Source organism: Lampetra fluviatilis, chromosome 27, assembly GCF_964198595.1.
Source record: "Lampetra fluviatilis chromosome 27, kcLamFluv1.1, whole genome shotgun sequence".
Taxonomy (NCBI): Eukaryota; Metazoa; Chordata; class Hyperoartia; order Petromyzontiformes; family Petromyzontidae; genus Lampetra; species Lampetra fluviatilis.
Window position 1 is genome coordinate 4,843,286 of NC_136301.1, and position 16,112 is coordinate 4,859,397.

At 54.6% G+C, this 16,112-nt stretch overlaps 1 protein-coding gene across 4 annotated transcripts in view; it reads right to left on the reverse strand.

Annotated features, from left to right (window-relative positions):
- Positions 1-15,375, reverse strand: part of LOC144942321 (phosphatidylinositol 4-phosphate 3-kinase C2 domain-containing subunit alpha-like) — a 45,733-nt gene extending 30,358 nt beyond the window's left edge. For 2 of the 4 annotated variants that reach the window (XM_078869111.1, XM_078869110.1), the window contains exons 1-5: positions 15,251-15,375; positions 10,044-11,412; positions 9,672-9,791; positions 5,348-5,445; positions 4,598-4,752 (exon numbers count right to left, since the gene is read on the reverse strand). In XM_078869111.1, coding sequence (XP_078725237.1) covers positions 4,598-4,752; positions 5,348-5,445; positions 9,672-9,791; positions 10,044-11,264 — 1,594 coding nt within the window. In that variant the 5' untranslated portion in view covers positions 11,265-11,412; positions 15,251-15,375. Of the gene's footprint in view, positions 1-4,597; positions 4,753-5,347; positions 5,446-9,671; positions 11,413-15,250 lie in introns of all 4 variants that reach the window. The other 2 variants (XM_078869109.1, XM_078869108.1) reach the window with 2 other exon arrangements.
- Positions 15,376-16,112: the final 737 nt, after the last annotated feature.

Below are 16,112 nucleotides of genomic sequence, written 5' to 3' on the forward strand. Positions count from 1 at the left end.
TCACAGTCTCACTCACCCCCAGTCTCACTCACCCCCAGCCTCACAGTCTCACTCACCCCCAGCTTCACTCACCCCCAGCCTCACTCACCCCTAGCCTCACAGCCTCACTCACCCCCAGCCTCACTCACCCCCAGCCTCACAGCCTCACTCACCCCCAGCTTCACAGCCTCACTCACCCCCAGCCTCACAGTCTCACTCACCCCCAGCCTCACTCACCCCCAGCCTCACAGCCTCACTCACCCGCAGCCTCACTCACCCCCAGCCTCACTCACCCCCAACCTCACAGTCTCACTCACCCCCAGCCTCACTCACCCCCAACCTCACAGCCTCACTCACCCCCAGCCTCACTCACCCCCAGCCTCACTCACCCCCAGCCTCACTCACCCCCAGCCTCACAGTCTCACTCACCCCCAGCCTCACTCACCCCCAACCTCACAGCCTCACTCACCCCCAGCCTCACTCACCCCCAGCCTCACAACCTCACTCACCCCCAGCCTCACAGCCTCACTCACCCCCAGCTTCACAGCCTCACTCACCCCCAGCCTCACAGCCTCACTCACCCCCAGCCTCACAGCCTCACTCACCCCCAGCCTCACTCACCCCCAGCCTCACAGCCTCACTCACCCCCAGCCTCACAGTCTCACTCACCCCCAGCCTCACAGTCTCACTCACCCCCAGCCTCACAGCCTCACTCACCCCCAGCCTCACAGCCTCACTCACCCCCAGCCTCACTCACCCCCAGCCTCACAGCCTCACTCACCCCCAGCCTCACAGTCTCACTCACCCCCAGCCTCACAGCCTCACTCACCCCCAGCCTCACAGCCTCACTCACCCCCAGCCTCACAGTCTCACTCACCCCCAGCCTCACTCACCCCCAGCCTCACAGCCTCACTCACCCCCAGCCTCACAGTCTCACTCACCCCCAGCCTCACAGCCTCACTCACCCCCAGCCTCACAGCCTCACTCACCCCCAGCCTCACAGCCTCACTCACCCCCAGCTTCACAGCCTCACTCACCCCCAGCCTCACAGCCTCACTCACCCCCAACCTCACAGCCTCACTCACCCCCAGCCTCACAGCCTCACTCACCCCCAGCTTCACAGCCTCACTCACCCCCAGCCTCACAGCCTCACTCACCCCCAGCCTCACAGTCTCACTCACCCCCAGCCTCACAGTCTCACTCACCCCCAGCTTCACAGCCTCACTCACCCCCAGCCTCACAGTCTCACTCACCCCCAGCCTCACAGCCTCACTCACCCCCAGCCTCACAGCCTCACTCACCCCCAGCCTCACTCACCCCCAGCATCACTCACCCCCAGCCTCACAGTCTCACTCACCCCCAGCCTCACTCACCCCCAGCCTCACAGCCTCACTCACCCCCAGCCTCACTCACCCCCAGCCTCACAGCCTCACTCACCCCCAGCCTCACTCACCCCCAGCATCACTCACCCCCAGCCTCACAGACTCACTCACCCCCAGCCTCACTCACCCCCAGCATCACTCACCCCCAGCCTCACAGACTCACTCACCCCCAGCCTCACTCACCCCCAGCCTCACAGACTCACTCACCCCCAGCCTCACAGCTTCACTCACCCCCAGCCTCACAGCCTCACTCACCCCCAGCCTCACAGTCTCACTCACCCCTAGCCTCACAGCCTCACTCACCCCCAGCCTCACTCACCCCCAGCCTCACAGTCTCACTCACCCCCAGTCTCACTCACCCCCAGCCTCACAGTCTCACTCACCCCCAGCCTCACAGTCTCACTCACCCCCAGCCTCACTCACCCCCAGCCTCACAGCCTCACTCACCCCCAGCCTCACAGTCTCACTCACCCCCAGCCTCACAGTCTCACTCACCCCCAGCCTCACAGTCTCACTCACCCCCAGCCTCACTCACCCTAGCCTCACAGTCTCACTCACCCCCAGCATCACTCACCCCCGGCCGCATGGCCTCACTCACCCCCAGCCTCACAGCCTCACTCACCCCCAGCATCACTCACCCCCAGCCTCACAGTCTCACTCACCCCCAGCATCACTCACCCCCGGCCGCAGGGCCTCACTCACCCCCAGCCTCACAGTCTCACTCACCCCCAGCCTCACTCACCCCCAGCCTCACAGTCTCACTCACCCCCAGCCTCACAGTCTCACTCACCCCCAGCCTCACTCACCCCCAGCCTCACAGTCTCACTCACCCCCAGCCTCACAGTCTCACTCACCCCTAGCCTCACAGCCTCACTCACCCCCAGCCTCACAGTCTCACTCACCCCCAGCCTCACTCACCCCCAGCCTCACAGCCTCACTCACCCCCAGCCTCACAGCCTCACTCACCCCCAGCCTCACTCACCTCTAGCCTCACAGCCTCACTCACCCCCAGCCTCACAGTCTCACTCACCCCCAGCCTCACAGTCTCACTCACCCCCAGCCTCACTCACCCCCAGCCTCACAGTCTCACTCACCCCCAGCCTCACAGTCTCACTCACCCCCAGCCTCACTCACCCCTAGCCTCACAGCCTCACTCACCCCCAGCCTCACAGTCTCACTCACCCCCAGCCTCACTCACCCCCAGCCTCACAGTCTCACTCACCCCCAGCCTCACTCACCCCTAGCCTCACAGCCTCACTCACCCCCAGCCTCACAGTCTCACTCACCCCCAGCCTCACTCACCCCCAGCCTCACAGTCTCACTCACCCCCAGCCTCACAGTCTCACTCACCCCCAGCCTCACAGTCTCACTCACCTCCAGCCTCACTCACCCCCAGCCTCACAGTCTCACTCACCCCCAGCCTCACAGCCTCACTCACCCCCAGCCTCACTCACCCCCATTCTCACAGTCTCACTCACCCCCAGCCTCACTCACCCCCAGCCTCACAGTCTCACTCACCCCCAGCCTCACAGCCTCACTCACCCCCAGCCTCACTCACCCCCAGCCTCACAGTCTCACTCACCCCCAGCCTCACTCACCCCCAGCCTCACAGCCTCACTCACCCCCAGCCTCACAGTCTCACTCACCCCCAGCCTCACTCACCCCCAGCCTCACAGTCTCACTCACCCCCAGCCTCACAGTCTCACTCACCCCCAGCCTCACAGTCTCACTCACCCCCAGCCTCACAGTCTCACTCACCCCCAGCCTCACAGTCTCACTCACCCCCAGCCTCACTCACCCCCAGCCTCACAGTCTCACTCACCCCCAGCCTCACAGCCTCACTCACCCCCAGCCTCACTCACCCCCATTCTCACAGTCTCACTCACCCCCAGCCTCACTCACCCCCAGCCTCACAGTCTCACTCACCCCCAGCCTCACAGCCTCACTCACCCCCAGCCTCACTCACCCCCAGCCTCACAGTCTCACTCACCCCCAGCCTCACTCACCCCCAGCCTCACAGCCTCACTCACCCCCAGCCTCACAGTCTCACTCACCCCCAGCCTCACTCACCCCCAGCCTCACAGCCTCACTCACCCCCAGCCTCACAGCCTCACTCACCCCCAGCCTCACAGTCTCACTCACCCCCAGCCTCACTCACCTCTAGCCTCACAGCCTCACTCACCCCCAGCCTCACATTCTCACTCACCCCCAGCCTCACTCACCCCCAGCCTCACAGCCTCACTCACCCCCAGCCTCACAGTCTCACTCACCCCCAGCCTCACTCACCCCTAGCCTCACAGCCTCACTCACCCCCAGCCTCAGTCTCACTCACCCCCAGCCTCACTCACCCCCAGCCTCACAGTCTCACTCACCCCCAGCCTCACAGTCTCACTCACCCCCAGCATCACAGTCTCACTCACCCCCAGCCTCACTCACCCCCAGCCTCACAGTCTCACTCACCCCCAGCCTCACAGCCTCACTCACCCCCAGCCTCACTCACCCCCAGCCTCACAGTCTCACTCACCCCCAGCCTCACAGTCTCACTCACCCCCAGCCTCACAGTCTCACTCACCCCCAGCCTCACTCACCCCCAGCCTCACAGTCTCACTCACCCCCAGCCTCACAGTCTCACTCACCCCCGGCCGCACGGCCTCACTCACCCCCAGCCTCACTCACCCCCAGCCTCACAGCCTCACTCACCCCCAGCCTCACAGTCTCACTCACCCCCAGCCTCACTCACCCCCAGCCTCACAGTCTCACTCACCCCCAGCCTCACAGTCTCACTCACCCCCAGCCTCACAGTCTCACTCACCCCCAGCCTCACAGTCTCACTCACCCCCAGCCTCACTCACCCCCAGCCTCACAGCCTCACTCACCCCCAGCCTCACAGCCTCACTCACCCCCAGCCTCACAGTCTCACTCACCCCCAGCCTCACAGTCTCACTCACCCCCAGCCTCACAGTCTCACTCACCCCCAGCCTCACTCACCCCCAGCCTCACAGTCTCACTCACCCCCAGCCTCACAGTCTCACTCACCCCCAGCCTCACAGTCTCACTCACCCCCGGCCGCACGGCCTCACTCACCCCCAGCCTCACTCACCCCCAGCCTCACAGCCTCACTTACCCCCAGCCTCACAGTCTCACTCACCCCCAGCCTCACAGTCTCACTCACCCCCAGCCTCACTTACCCCCAGCCTCACAGTCTCACTCACCCCCGGCCGCACGGCCTCACTCACACTCGCAGGTGAAGGTGATGGGCTCGGGATGAGCGTTGTCCAACTCCACCAGCACCTTGAGCATGACGCTGCACACCTCGGTGAAGGTGCACACGGGGCTGCGCAGGATCCCCGAGTTTGAACTCCAGTCGCTGTGGCTGAATCGCTCTCGCAGCCTGCAAGGCAAACACAGACAAAAGTCTCCCCGTTAGCATATAGCCTTTAACAGAAAGTTGGGGCAAGTGCTGTTTGCGGACGTCTATTAAGGCTGGCATGTCACTCGAGGGGAGGGGTGGCAAGCAGCACCTCGCCTGGTATACAGAAGGTCGTGGGGTCAATCCAGACCCACACGCCTGCTGCATATTTGGAGTTTGTGTGTCTCTCTCTCTCCGTGGTCGCGTAGATTCTTCTCTGGGACCTCTGGTATTTCCATCCACATTTAGAGTATTTGGCTGCTATACATTGTGGCCAGGTTGCTTCTGAAATAAAGCTATATAGCTCAGTGGGCCTTGCCTGGTAAAATACAATAAAAATAGATTCGTTTGTCTTCGCAGTGCTGATGTTTACACACAGCACCGGGTACTCATTTTAAGGCTGAAACGACCTGCGTTCCAATATCACCCGGCGCTAATATTATTCATGGCCAGGAATCAAACTGTCGCTTCTTCGGGTTGGCAGCGCAGTGCGTCGAATCTAGATGACGGCAACACGCAGCGAGTTGAGCACCTCCCCCTAAACTGCGTTGTCTCCAAGACAAAGAAGGGAACTCACCCTGTGACCATGCGAGAAAATTCCACTTCCTCTTCATTTCCCTCTGTCGAGACTTCAAAGAGGCTCTCCGACTGCACCGTCGTCCTGTGGCTTGAGCTCTGCACACAAAACGCCACCACCCCACCACACCCACCACCACCACCGCCAGCACCACCACCACCACACCCACCACCGCCACCAGCACCACAACCACCACCACAACCACCACCACGCCCAGCACCACCACCACCGCCACCAGCACCACAACCACCACCACACCCACAACCACCGCCACCACCACACCCACCATGCCCACCACCACCACCACACCAACCACCATCACCACACCCACCACCGCCGCCACCGATCCAAAATAAAAAAATCTTAAATTGTTATTGAAATATTACATTTCCCCTTTGACAAGGACAATATGGGTTTCATAAACTCTTTTAGAATACTGAAGTCATTTAGAACACTGTGTAATAGAAAGTTTAGAAACATTTAAAATGTAACAATTCTCGACTTAACGTGACAATAAATCAAACATATGTTCTGCTCCAATAAACAATGAGGCAGTGGTTCTCTCTTATTTACAGCCCTGAGCCAGTGGTGGAAATTCCACGATTCTGTGGCGAGTCTATCCATAGGACAACCACCGCTGCCTTCCCCACAATGTGATACTTATTTTATCGACCCTGCAGGGATGATGGGTTGAGCCAACCCGCATCAACCAGGAGCCGCTCGCTCTGCCGATGAGCCACCTGGCTGGTTACCAATCACTGCCCGCCACAAGTACCCACAATGCTTTGCAGAGGTTTTGCTAGGAGGATTCAATTGAGAAGCCGAGGCAATCAGTCGATTAAGTCGATTATTCTGCTAATTTTGAGCGATCGGTTACTTTTCCCCATTTAAAAACAGTGGCCGCACCCACATATTGAGTTATGTCAGTCAACGAACGCTCCACAGAGCCCATGTGCACATCACTTTTGTGGTTTAAGTAATTTCTGTTTGACAATAATTTTTCGCGGGGCATTATTATCCATCGCAGGCTACCCTGCTGTTAAGTGGACAGTAAAGGCCACGTGATGTAATTTAGCAGTGTTGGCCACTGTGTGAAGATCATCATCATCAACCATGGTCAATCCCCTGCTGCATGATGGCCTTCTAGCCAAGCCGCTGCCACCTCTCACGCTCACCCAATGTAATAATCCACTCAGCGCACCTGCACGTGAACAGATTTCTCGTGTGCGGCCGATATACTTTTCTAAATTACAGAGCATGTGCGTTACACAAAACAGGCCGTGCCTAACTGAATCACCCCTGGCAACCGAGTTCCCCTGTTGTACGACACAAACAACATCGGGGGCTTTCTCGCCCGACTGTATCAAAGGTCTAAAGTTCGATCGAATGGTTCACCGCGATGGTGTGGTCAGATTAAGAGAAGCGACTTGACGTAGCACGTACTGTAACCAGGGCACGGGCGAAGGTGCTAACCGCTCGCCACTTGCCAGCAAGACTCGGCACGCCACGTCAGAAACAAAAAAAACCCTCCCAGCCTCATTCCTCTTCTGTCTGATTCACCCACGCCTTGCGGTGTGACAGAGGACAAGCGTGCACTCCCTGACGCACGTGGTCACGTGAACACACACACACTAGCACAGTGTATCACGACCATTCTGCATGCCTGCATGCGTGCACTAATCCATGTGTTCCTCTTTCCGCCGCTCAACGCTATTCCAAGCGCGCATCTCTCCGTGCTTTATGGGCACCCCGAATGCTTTCTTCTTTAGACACATTGCTATGTTGCTTTTCATTCATAAGTTTATGGATGTATGTAGAACTTCTTTCGCACCGTACGTAGCCAACCGTGATAATCAGAGGTGCGTGCAAGGACAACAACATAAAGACAAAAATCAGTTCTTAAGAAATGAGATTTTAATCTAGCTTTGCGAAAGCACTATAACGTCCACCAGTTCACGTTTTTCTTATTTGCCGCGTTATAGTTTTTGGCGTGCCCATCAACAAACATTATTCAATGCGTGTTTCGTGAGCTTAGGAAATTAGGTACGGTGACAGCTGTAATGCCCACGTGCTGGCTATGACCACTCGCTCCCAACAGTCTAAGAGACCCATACATTGCCTGGGGGATATCCCAGTGCCCGTAAAAGATCCAGGGTGTATTTACTTCACACTTTGCATTCTACTGTACTGAACGTCTGTGCAATGTTGGATTTTGCTCATTCTCTCTTTGACATGGTATGGGGAGGCCTTCAACCAGCAGTGGACTGAGCATGGACTTTAAATGTGGATTAGCATTTCATGTTGGGAAGATAAATTGTCGCGTTCCCGTGGAGGAGACAATTATGTCCGGAGAACACAGATTGTGAATTTCTCACAAGGTGGTGCGTTATTTTATAGACCTGAATATATGATGGGCTGAGGAAACCGCCTACCAGGATTTGAACACCCAACCTTACAATTGTGAAAGCCAGATATATCAACCGGCCTGAATCGCTTCACATAATACAAGGTGCACTATACTGTGTGGAAATATATAAATACATAAAAACCCCACTGTTTTTACTCAGGATTTGCATTGAGACAAGAAAAAATCAAGGATAAAAGAATACAGGTTGATAATTGTTTTTTTACCCTTTTATCTGGCAACAAAACTGACACATTTTTTTACAAGGAGTCATGTTTGCATAGACCACAATACCTGCAGTCGTAATGCAAACAAAAAACATAACTCTGATAATGTATGCACTGTCCTTGAAGTTGATTGGTCTACACCCGAGACAGCTTTCCTTAGAGCCTAGTCTCACTTGGTGTTGGACCAGATGACGCCAAAAGGCTTGCTGGCATCATTCAAACTATTGCAAACAGTGAGCTTCGGCAGGCCACGTCGTTCGATTTGGGACGATAACTCATGGTCAAGGATAATAATGGCGTGCCAGCCGAGGATTGGGACGCATCCAAAAGGACATTCTAATCGAGGACACGGAGAGATGAAATCAGCCCCTGTTCAGCTGGAGGTGGATTATTGCCATCGCAGGGTCGTAAAAAGGTGGCGGAGGCGGCTTCGGGAGGCGTTCATTCGGCAGAGGATGGGCCACGGCTGATGATGAATCTGATGGTTTACTCGGGAAAACTTGACTGAGGTTTTTGGTTTCGCTAATTACTCTACTGGCAGACTAATGCCGCGGGTCTGTCTTGCGAAATGAGACTCCATCCAGATCTCTTGAATTTTCACCTGGTTAAACAAAATAAACGTTTAAACTATCAATGTATGTTTTATTTCAGTCTTATCTCTCAGAATGTGTGGGATTTCTCTGCCGAGTCCAGCTGAACTCCCACAAGCAATAAAACATTAAGCGAGGAATTTGCCAAACATTCCGAGGTGGACTGAAAAAGTTTGCAGACTCTATGAATCTTGTACAGGTATTTAGAATAACACAGGGTGTCCTTAAAGGTATCATCCTCATTAGCCATGGTCAGTCCTCTGCCGGCTGTAGGCCCACCTACGCTGCGTCAGTCATCGGGATCATTTGACCATACTTCACCACGCTGGTTAGTGTCGGTTGGTGAAGGGCGAAGACCAGAGCCTTTTCCAATGTAATTCACTACTGATGTTAGCCGTGGCATTGGAATCAAACTCGGGTGCCCGAGTTCATAGCACAGTGCACAACTCAACGTTCCATCGCTCTGCCTTATAACGATAATGAGCAAACTCCAAATTTGCACAAACATTTAAAATATCATGCATTGCAAAGTGTTTTAAATTCATGCCTAACCTTTCCCCCATTAACGCAGGAACTAAGATAACCCTAGGTAATGTACAGAGTCTTGTATCTAGACTGTTGGGGGAGAGTCCTCAGTGATGATCAGGCGACGTAATCATCCAACCAGCTCTAGCACAAAAACAGTCCAATGCTCGTCTGAGCATGGGGCACTTTGACATTTTCCCCGTTGCTGAGATGCCATTGAACTCAGTTGCTCGACCAATACAAGTTGAATTATGTTGCATTAATCAGCGGTGGCCGAAAGCTGGCTTTGAGCCCAGGATCTTAGCCGTGTCAGCCCAGTGTCTCTGACAACACTGCGGCCTCTAAGCCACTCCGTGGCCGAGTTAGAACAACGGGGCTTGTCCCGCAAAGGAGATAATTAACAAGATAAAAGGTTGGCCTCCACTTGGGCAGGTGGCAATGCTGGGTTTCCAATGGTGAACCGTATGTGGTGGAAACGGCCTCACCGCTGTGCGTTAAGAGTTACTTTGACAACAAATAGACAGGAACGTTTTTGTTGTTGTGCTTGCGCCATCCTTCAAGCAACCGCACCGACTCACCTTGTGAGCGGATGCCGGCATATCCGAGTGCCTCCGCTTCGTGCTGTCTTCACCGGCCCACGACGTGCCGTTAGGAACCTCCATCGACTGACTCCGCCACTCCAGTTTCTTCACCACCTTCTGGGCGAACGGCAGGATTTTCAAGCCGTCCACCTCGTCCGCAGCTCCGGCGTCGCCCGCAACGTCGCCGCCGACATCGACACCAGCGCCATCCCTGCAGCCAGCGCCACCGCCCCAGCCAGCGCCACCGCCGCAGCCACCGGCAACACCGCAGCCACCGGCAACACCGCAGCCACCGGCAACACCGCCAAAGCCACCGCCAAAGCCAGCACCACCGCCACCACCGACCGCGCCGCTCCCCGCGTCACTCACCGTCACGGCTCTCGCTTCGTCCGCGCACGGAGCTTCCGGGAGGTTGGGGGAGGGAGTCCGGAACGACGGGGGGGTGTAATATGCATCCTCCTCTGCCTCGTTCGACTCCGTGCTGCCCATCACGGAGAGAGCCTGCATCCGCATGTTCAGCGAGTCGAGGTCGACCATCTCGAAGTCGATCTCGTCGCCCTCGTCGTCCTCGTCGTCCGAGGAAAACGAGGCCTTGGGCGTCCGCTCTCCATCGCCGCTTCTGCCGCCGCCCGCGGCGACCTCCGAACCCTCCGCGTCGTACGTGCGGTCGCCGCCCGGTGTCGTCCCCGCGCAGCTTTGGAAGGAGTCGCCTTCTCCTGCTCCTGCTCCCTCCGCTGCTCCCTGACCGTGTGCTCCGGGCGCGAGGGCGACGGTCGCGCTGCACTCGCCGGTTAAATTCTCCTCCTTGGTTTTGCGACAGCGCCTGGGGCTCGGCGTGGGTGTCACGACTATCAGCGGCTCCGTGCGGTAATAACTCAACGGGCAGCTCGCAGATGAGGGGTCGTAGGCCTCCGATGGACCGGCGGAATCGGTACACGTCCAGCCAATTGGGAGCAGCGGCAGCGGATGATGCCGCTGCTCCGGTGATGTTTCAACATCGCACAGCAGCTCCTGCTGCTGCTGCTGTTGCTGCTGCTGTTGCTGGGACTTTAAAATTGACGCTATGAATATATCTGCGGCGGTGGTATTTCCCATCCGCTCGGGCGAGGGAGGTTGCCTCAGAACGTAGGAATTCCAAAAGCTCCCGTCGGGATTGGTCGCCTCCGCCTGCCCGAAGCTGTCGCTCGCGTCCACGAACATGAACGAGTCGTCCCAGGACGACGAGTCGTCGCAGGCGGCGGCCGCGTTCGCACGTGACGCAGCGAGGGTGGACCTGGGGGCTGGGACAGGCCTGACCATGGCAGGCGGCAGGCCTGAACAGGAAGGCTCGACTCTGCCGATGTCTCCGGCGCAAAGCTCCTCTTGTGGCCTTGAGAGTTCATCGCCCCGCTCTCTTGAAGGAGTCTCCTCCTGTTCGTGCGGTTTCGACGTTGTCGTTTGCGAGCTGTCCTCGTCTCTCGGGGTCGATGTTCTCGCCGTCTTTGACTGCGCACCGGGCGAGGGCGAGGACTGCTTCGCGCAGGATGGGGGGGGCGGCCGTGGGGGTCTTACCCTGGCGGGACTTCCTCCCCCCTTACTCGCTTCTGCCATGTTGCTGTTGTACGATTGTTTTTTTCTTTTTACTGGCGTTTATTGAAATAGAGTGCGTAAAATTACATTCGGAGCATTTTGCGCGTTTTCGCCACATTCACGCTGCCGCCATCGTGGTAATATTCAAGCCTTTGCGATTTAGCAGCACCTGAGAAAGAAAGGAAGGGTGATTAATCACCGAGCCGTACGTTAATTTTTACGTCTTTGCCAAGAAGCGCCGTAACGATTCCACTAGCTGCTATCGAAGTTGGATCACACGCTGGCCACATTCATCCCCTGCTGGGGCCGTGGAGGAGCACACCTGTAATCCAGCACTGTGGAGGCGACGCTCGGCGGATCGCATAAATGTTGTGAAACTCCCTACCCATGTGGACTTCGAGGTGCAATATACCCTGGCTTTCAAGGAGAATGCAGTATGGAATACAGCGCTGCCTCCCCCCCCCCCCCCCGCACACACACGTGGGTTTTAGGCAGGTGCTCCAATTTCACTCCACTCAATCAGAAAAAAACATCTCAATATACAGAGGACTGCAGAGCTCGGGCAATTGTTGCCGCCGGTTCACCACCTGGCTGCTGCCTTCCAGCTCTCGTCTGTGGTTCCTGAGAGAGTGAGGAAATGCAATTGGGATTAACAAAGCTGTATGTATATAGCCAACACATTTGTATGAATAATTATGATTATTATTATAATTCCAATAAACACCTGCTAACAGCAGAATAACGTCTCTATCAGGGCACTGGAAGAGGGTGATGACACCACAAAACGACTTCTGGTGTCTCCCTGATGAATTTCGTAGCAAGCCACCATTTGGCGGCGTTTTCGAGGGAGCTCTATGCCCTGAGCCTGTCACCTTATATAGGTTCCATCAGGGATGGACAAAAGCGAAAGGCATGCAGCAACGATCGTGAAGATATCACGAAATTTAGAAAAAGCAGACGTTACGATTGTAGTGGATCTCATATTGTACGATATATATCGCAGAATCACTAAATCGTACAAAGATCCCCCGGTGCCTTTTGACATGCTGTTGGGACCAGTGCTGTTAGCGAGCAGCACCTATGAAGGCCAGCACGGCACACAAAGGGGGTGGGGGGTGGCCAGCACCACGCCCGGCCCCCCTGTGTCTCCCCAGTGCTGATGTTTTTACACACCACACCAGGTACTCATTTTAAGGCTGAATCGACCTGGTGATACAAAGACACACACACATCATCATCATCATCATGGTCAATCCAACTGCCGGATGAATGGCTTCCCAAGCCGCCACCACCACTCACGATAATAACAATAATAATTCACCTCGCACCTGCACACGGGCTGATTTAATCACTCCATCTCCTTGGTGAACTTGTCTCGGTGCGCGTTCCACATTTCACACGCGAAACCACGCAGAAAATGCCAAGTTCCCCCTTTTCACGTCATACTGTGTGGGGCGAGCGTTGTTTGCCAGCCATGTATCGTCATAAACACAAACCTTTGCTCCGGGCTATGCAGAACTGTAGATAGCGGACGGTGTAAATGGTTAATCGCACTGGACTCGCAATGCGGGGGGGTCACTGGTTCGATCTCCCGCCGAGGGAAGTTGAAACAAGAGAAAAGTTTCTTAAATTCCCTGCCACCCTTTAAGCTGCCTCTGTCCAACAGCAATGTAGATTGGCACCACGCAGTTAGTCGACTGGCAGGTGATATGTGGTGGGGTAAAGTGTGGGAGTAGCTACACCAGCCAATCTACGAACGGTGGCGTGTTGCTGGGATTAATTGTGGGGGTCTACCCACCATGGGCGTCGTGGTGGCGAGATGTTAACTCCCTCGCCTAGCATGCAGGATGTCGTGGGTTTGATCCCGGTCCTGACACCTGCTGTATATTTGGTCGTGTGGCTTTTTCTCCGGGTCCTCCGGTTTTTCCCCTCCACATTTAGAATCAACATCGCGCGTTTTAGGGTATTTGGCTGCTATACATTTCCACGCGATGATGAGCCACTTCGTTGGGCTATCATTTGTGGCGAGGTCGCTTCTGAAAAAGAGCTACATAGCTCAGTGAGCCTTACCTGGAAAAAAAATTGTTAGTTTTTAAATAGTTTAGTAACAATCTAGTTTACCCCATGGCACACCAAACACCACCTGCCAATCCGCTAAATATCGTGCGAATGGTCCCACACTTGACCCCAGCACCACGCTCCCACTGCTTGCTTCCCAGACGGTCCCGGCTTGTGTGGAAGAGTAGGCCAAACACCCTCAAGGCGTCTGTCTCTCCCTCGAGTGGAGGGCCGCCCACCTCTGGATTGCGAGTGCAGCCCGCGCGTCATCTTGACAACCACAGAAAGAAACGAGATCGTTCCCTCCAACTACAACGTCGACCACAAATCATTGACCTGTCGTTTGTCAATACAGGTAGTCCTCGACTTACGATGGAGATGCGTTACGACGACCCCGTCGTAAGTCGAAAATATCGTAAGATCGAAATATCGTAAGTCGGGGACTAACTATATTTCCCACGCCCATTAATAACATCGCAACAGCGACCGTCAATACGTTCACGATGCAAAACAACCGTTTGCGATATTTAAAAACAACAACAACTATACATTGTTACAGGGGACAGGCAGGTAGCACCTCCATCCCACCTCCTAACGCCAAGAGGTCTGCAACAAACAGCACGATTCAAGTTCTGTGGCTAAAACAAGTGACGTGGTGATGCCACGACTGCACCGGCAAATTTGTTTGCAACAAGCAAAATTAACAGCAACAAACACAAAACTCAACGCATTATGTCAATAACACTGCGGTGGTCTCGAGAGAGAAAAATAAGTGAAAAAATTAGGCGACGTTTCGGGCAACGACCCTGCCTCACAGCACACACGCAGACAGACACACAAATATTACAGTCGACAAAAACGAGTTGGGTAGCGGTACCGGGAAAAACAAATCAACAACTCAACCTTAAGACAGTAAATTCAGCTGTGACGGTCCCACCTGATGACGGAGACTTGTGTTGCCTCCGAAACGTCGTGATTTATTATTTAATTTCTATTATTATTTCTATTATTTATTTTTAAAATTTCCTACGTGACTTTACCGAAAAAAACCTAAGAGTATGAATCCTTGCAGTCACGAAAGCTTCAAATCTAGAAACAACTCAACAAGTTACGCCAATAATGATGTCTTTAAAAGAATATATAAGAGCGACGTTTCGGGCAACGACCCTGCCTCACAGCACACAAATATAAGTCGGTAAAAGCGACTTGCAAGTTGGGTAGCGGTGCAGGGAAAAAAACCAACAACAACTCAACAAGTTACTTCAATAACAATGTCTTTAAAATAATATATAAGAGCGACGTTTCGGGCAATGACCCTTAATTCAGAGTACATTCGTAACGAAACAAAACCCACCACACTGCTCTGGTGAGTTGGTAGGCCGAGATAGATGCTGCAGCGAACAAAAGCCTCCACCACCCACCCCGACTGTGTCTCCTCACTTATCAAACTATTCAAAACTATAAACGACGAAGGGGCATTGCCCGAAACGTCGCCTGGCACTGGGTCATCAGACGCAGCCAGGATGATGATGAGGATGATGATGATGATGTTGGTGGTGATTTTAGTGGGTTTTTGTTTGACTCGCCGTCGACTTTGGCGCACAGAAGTAAACACAAAATACGACGTTTTAAACACGTATATATCTATTTCAGGGGGAACCCCCACCACAAATCTATTGATTTGTATCTATCGGAAGAAAAATAGAGTCCGAGGCCGCGTCTTATAATCCGGTGCGAGCGAGTGCCGTGATCAGATTTCGTCCACAACAACAACACAAAGTTTTGGCGGTGCGATTCTTATAGTCGACCAGGTAAATACGATCACGTATCATCATCATCATTACACACACACGCTCCTTGTGTGCTATTGGTATAATCGTTGCTGCTGCTACTGTTGTTGTTGTGGTTGTTATGTTGTGGTTGTTGTGGTGGTGGTGTCGTTACTGTACCGTCACACCCGGGTTGCTGCTTGGCAGGCGGTGTCCACCCACGACATCGAAACCGCCGTCTTAAGCCTCTCCCCACCGGGTGAAGTATGGCTCAACCCCTCCACCACCACCACCACTACCACCACCACCACCACCAACACACCACGCAACCACGACTCAAACTTTGATCATTAATTCACCCCCCCCCCCGCACGCCGCTTCGCGATTGCATCTTCACCACCGCCACCAACCACCACCACTCGCCAACCACAACAACTTCCTGCTCTGGTCGCCAACAACTTTGGGGTGCTCGAGACGCCCCCAGGGAGCCGCGTGGTACGGGAGCGTCGATTACGTAACGGGAGAGGGACGCCGCGTTGTGCCCCCAGAGCGTTTTGCTTTAACGGATAGAGTCGGGCGCCAATTTGGAGTGTGTGCGTTTGTGTGTTTTGCCGTTGCGGTTGTTTGGGAGTTGGGGAAGCATCCAAATATAGGATCACAGAGCTTGGGAAATTGTTGGAGAGTGAGTGAGTGTGTGTGTGTCTTGCCGAGTTGTCTGCCGATTGGTTGGGAGGCCCCCTCTCGCCCCCCCCCAATTGATGGGTATTGGAAGTTGGGAAACCATCCAAATATAGGATAACATAGCTTGGGGAATTGTTGTAGATTGAGTGAGTGTGTGACGCCTGCTGTATATTTGGAGTTTGCGTGTCGATCTTTTTCTCTCCCCGTGGTCGCGTGGATTTTCCTCCGGGTCCTCCGGGTGTTCCCTCCACATTTAGAGTCAACAACGCGCGTTTAAAGTTTTTGGCTACTGCTACACATTCCCAGGTGATGATAAGCCACTTCGTTGTGCTAACATTTGTGGCCAAGTCGCTTATATAGG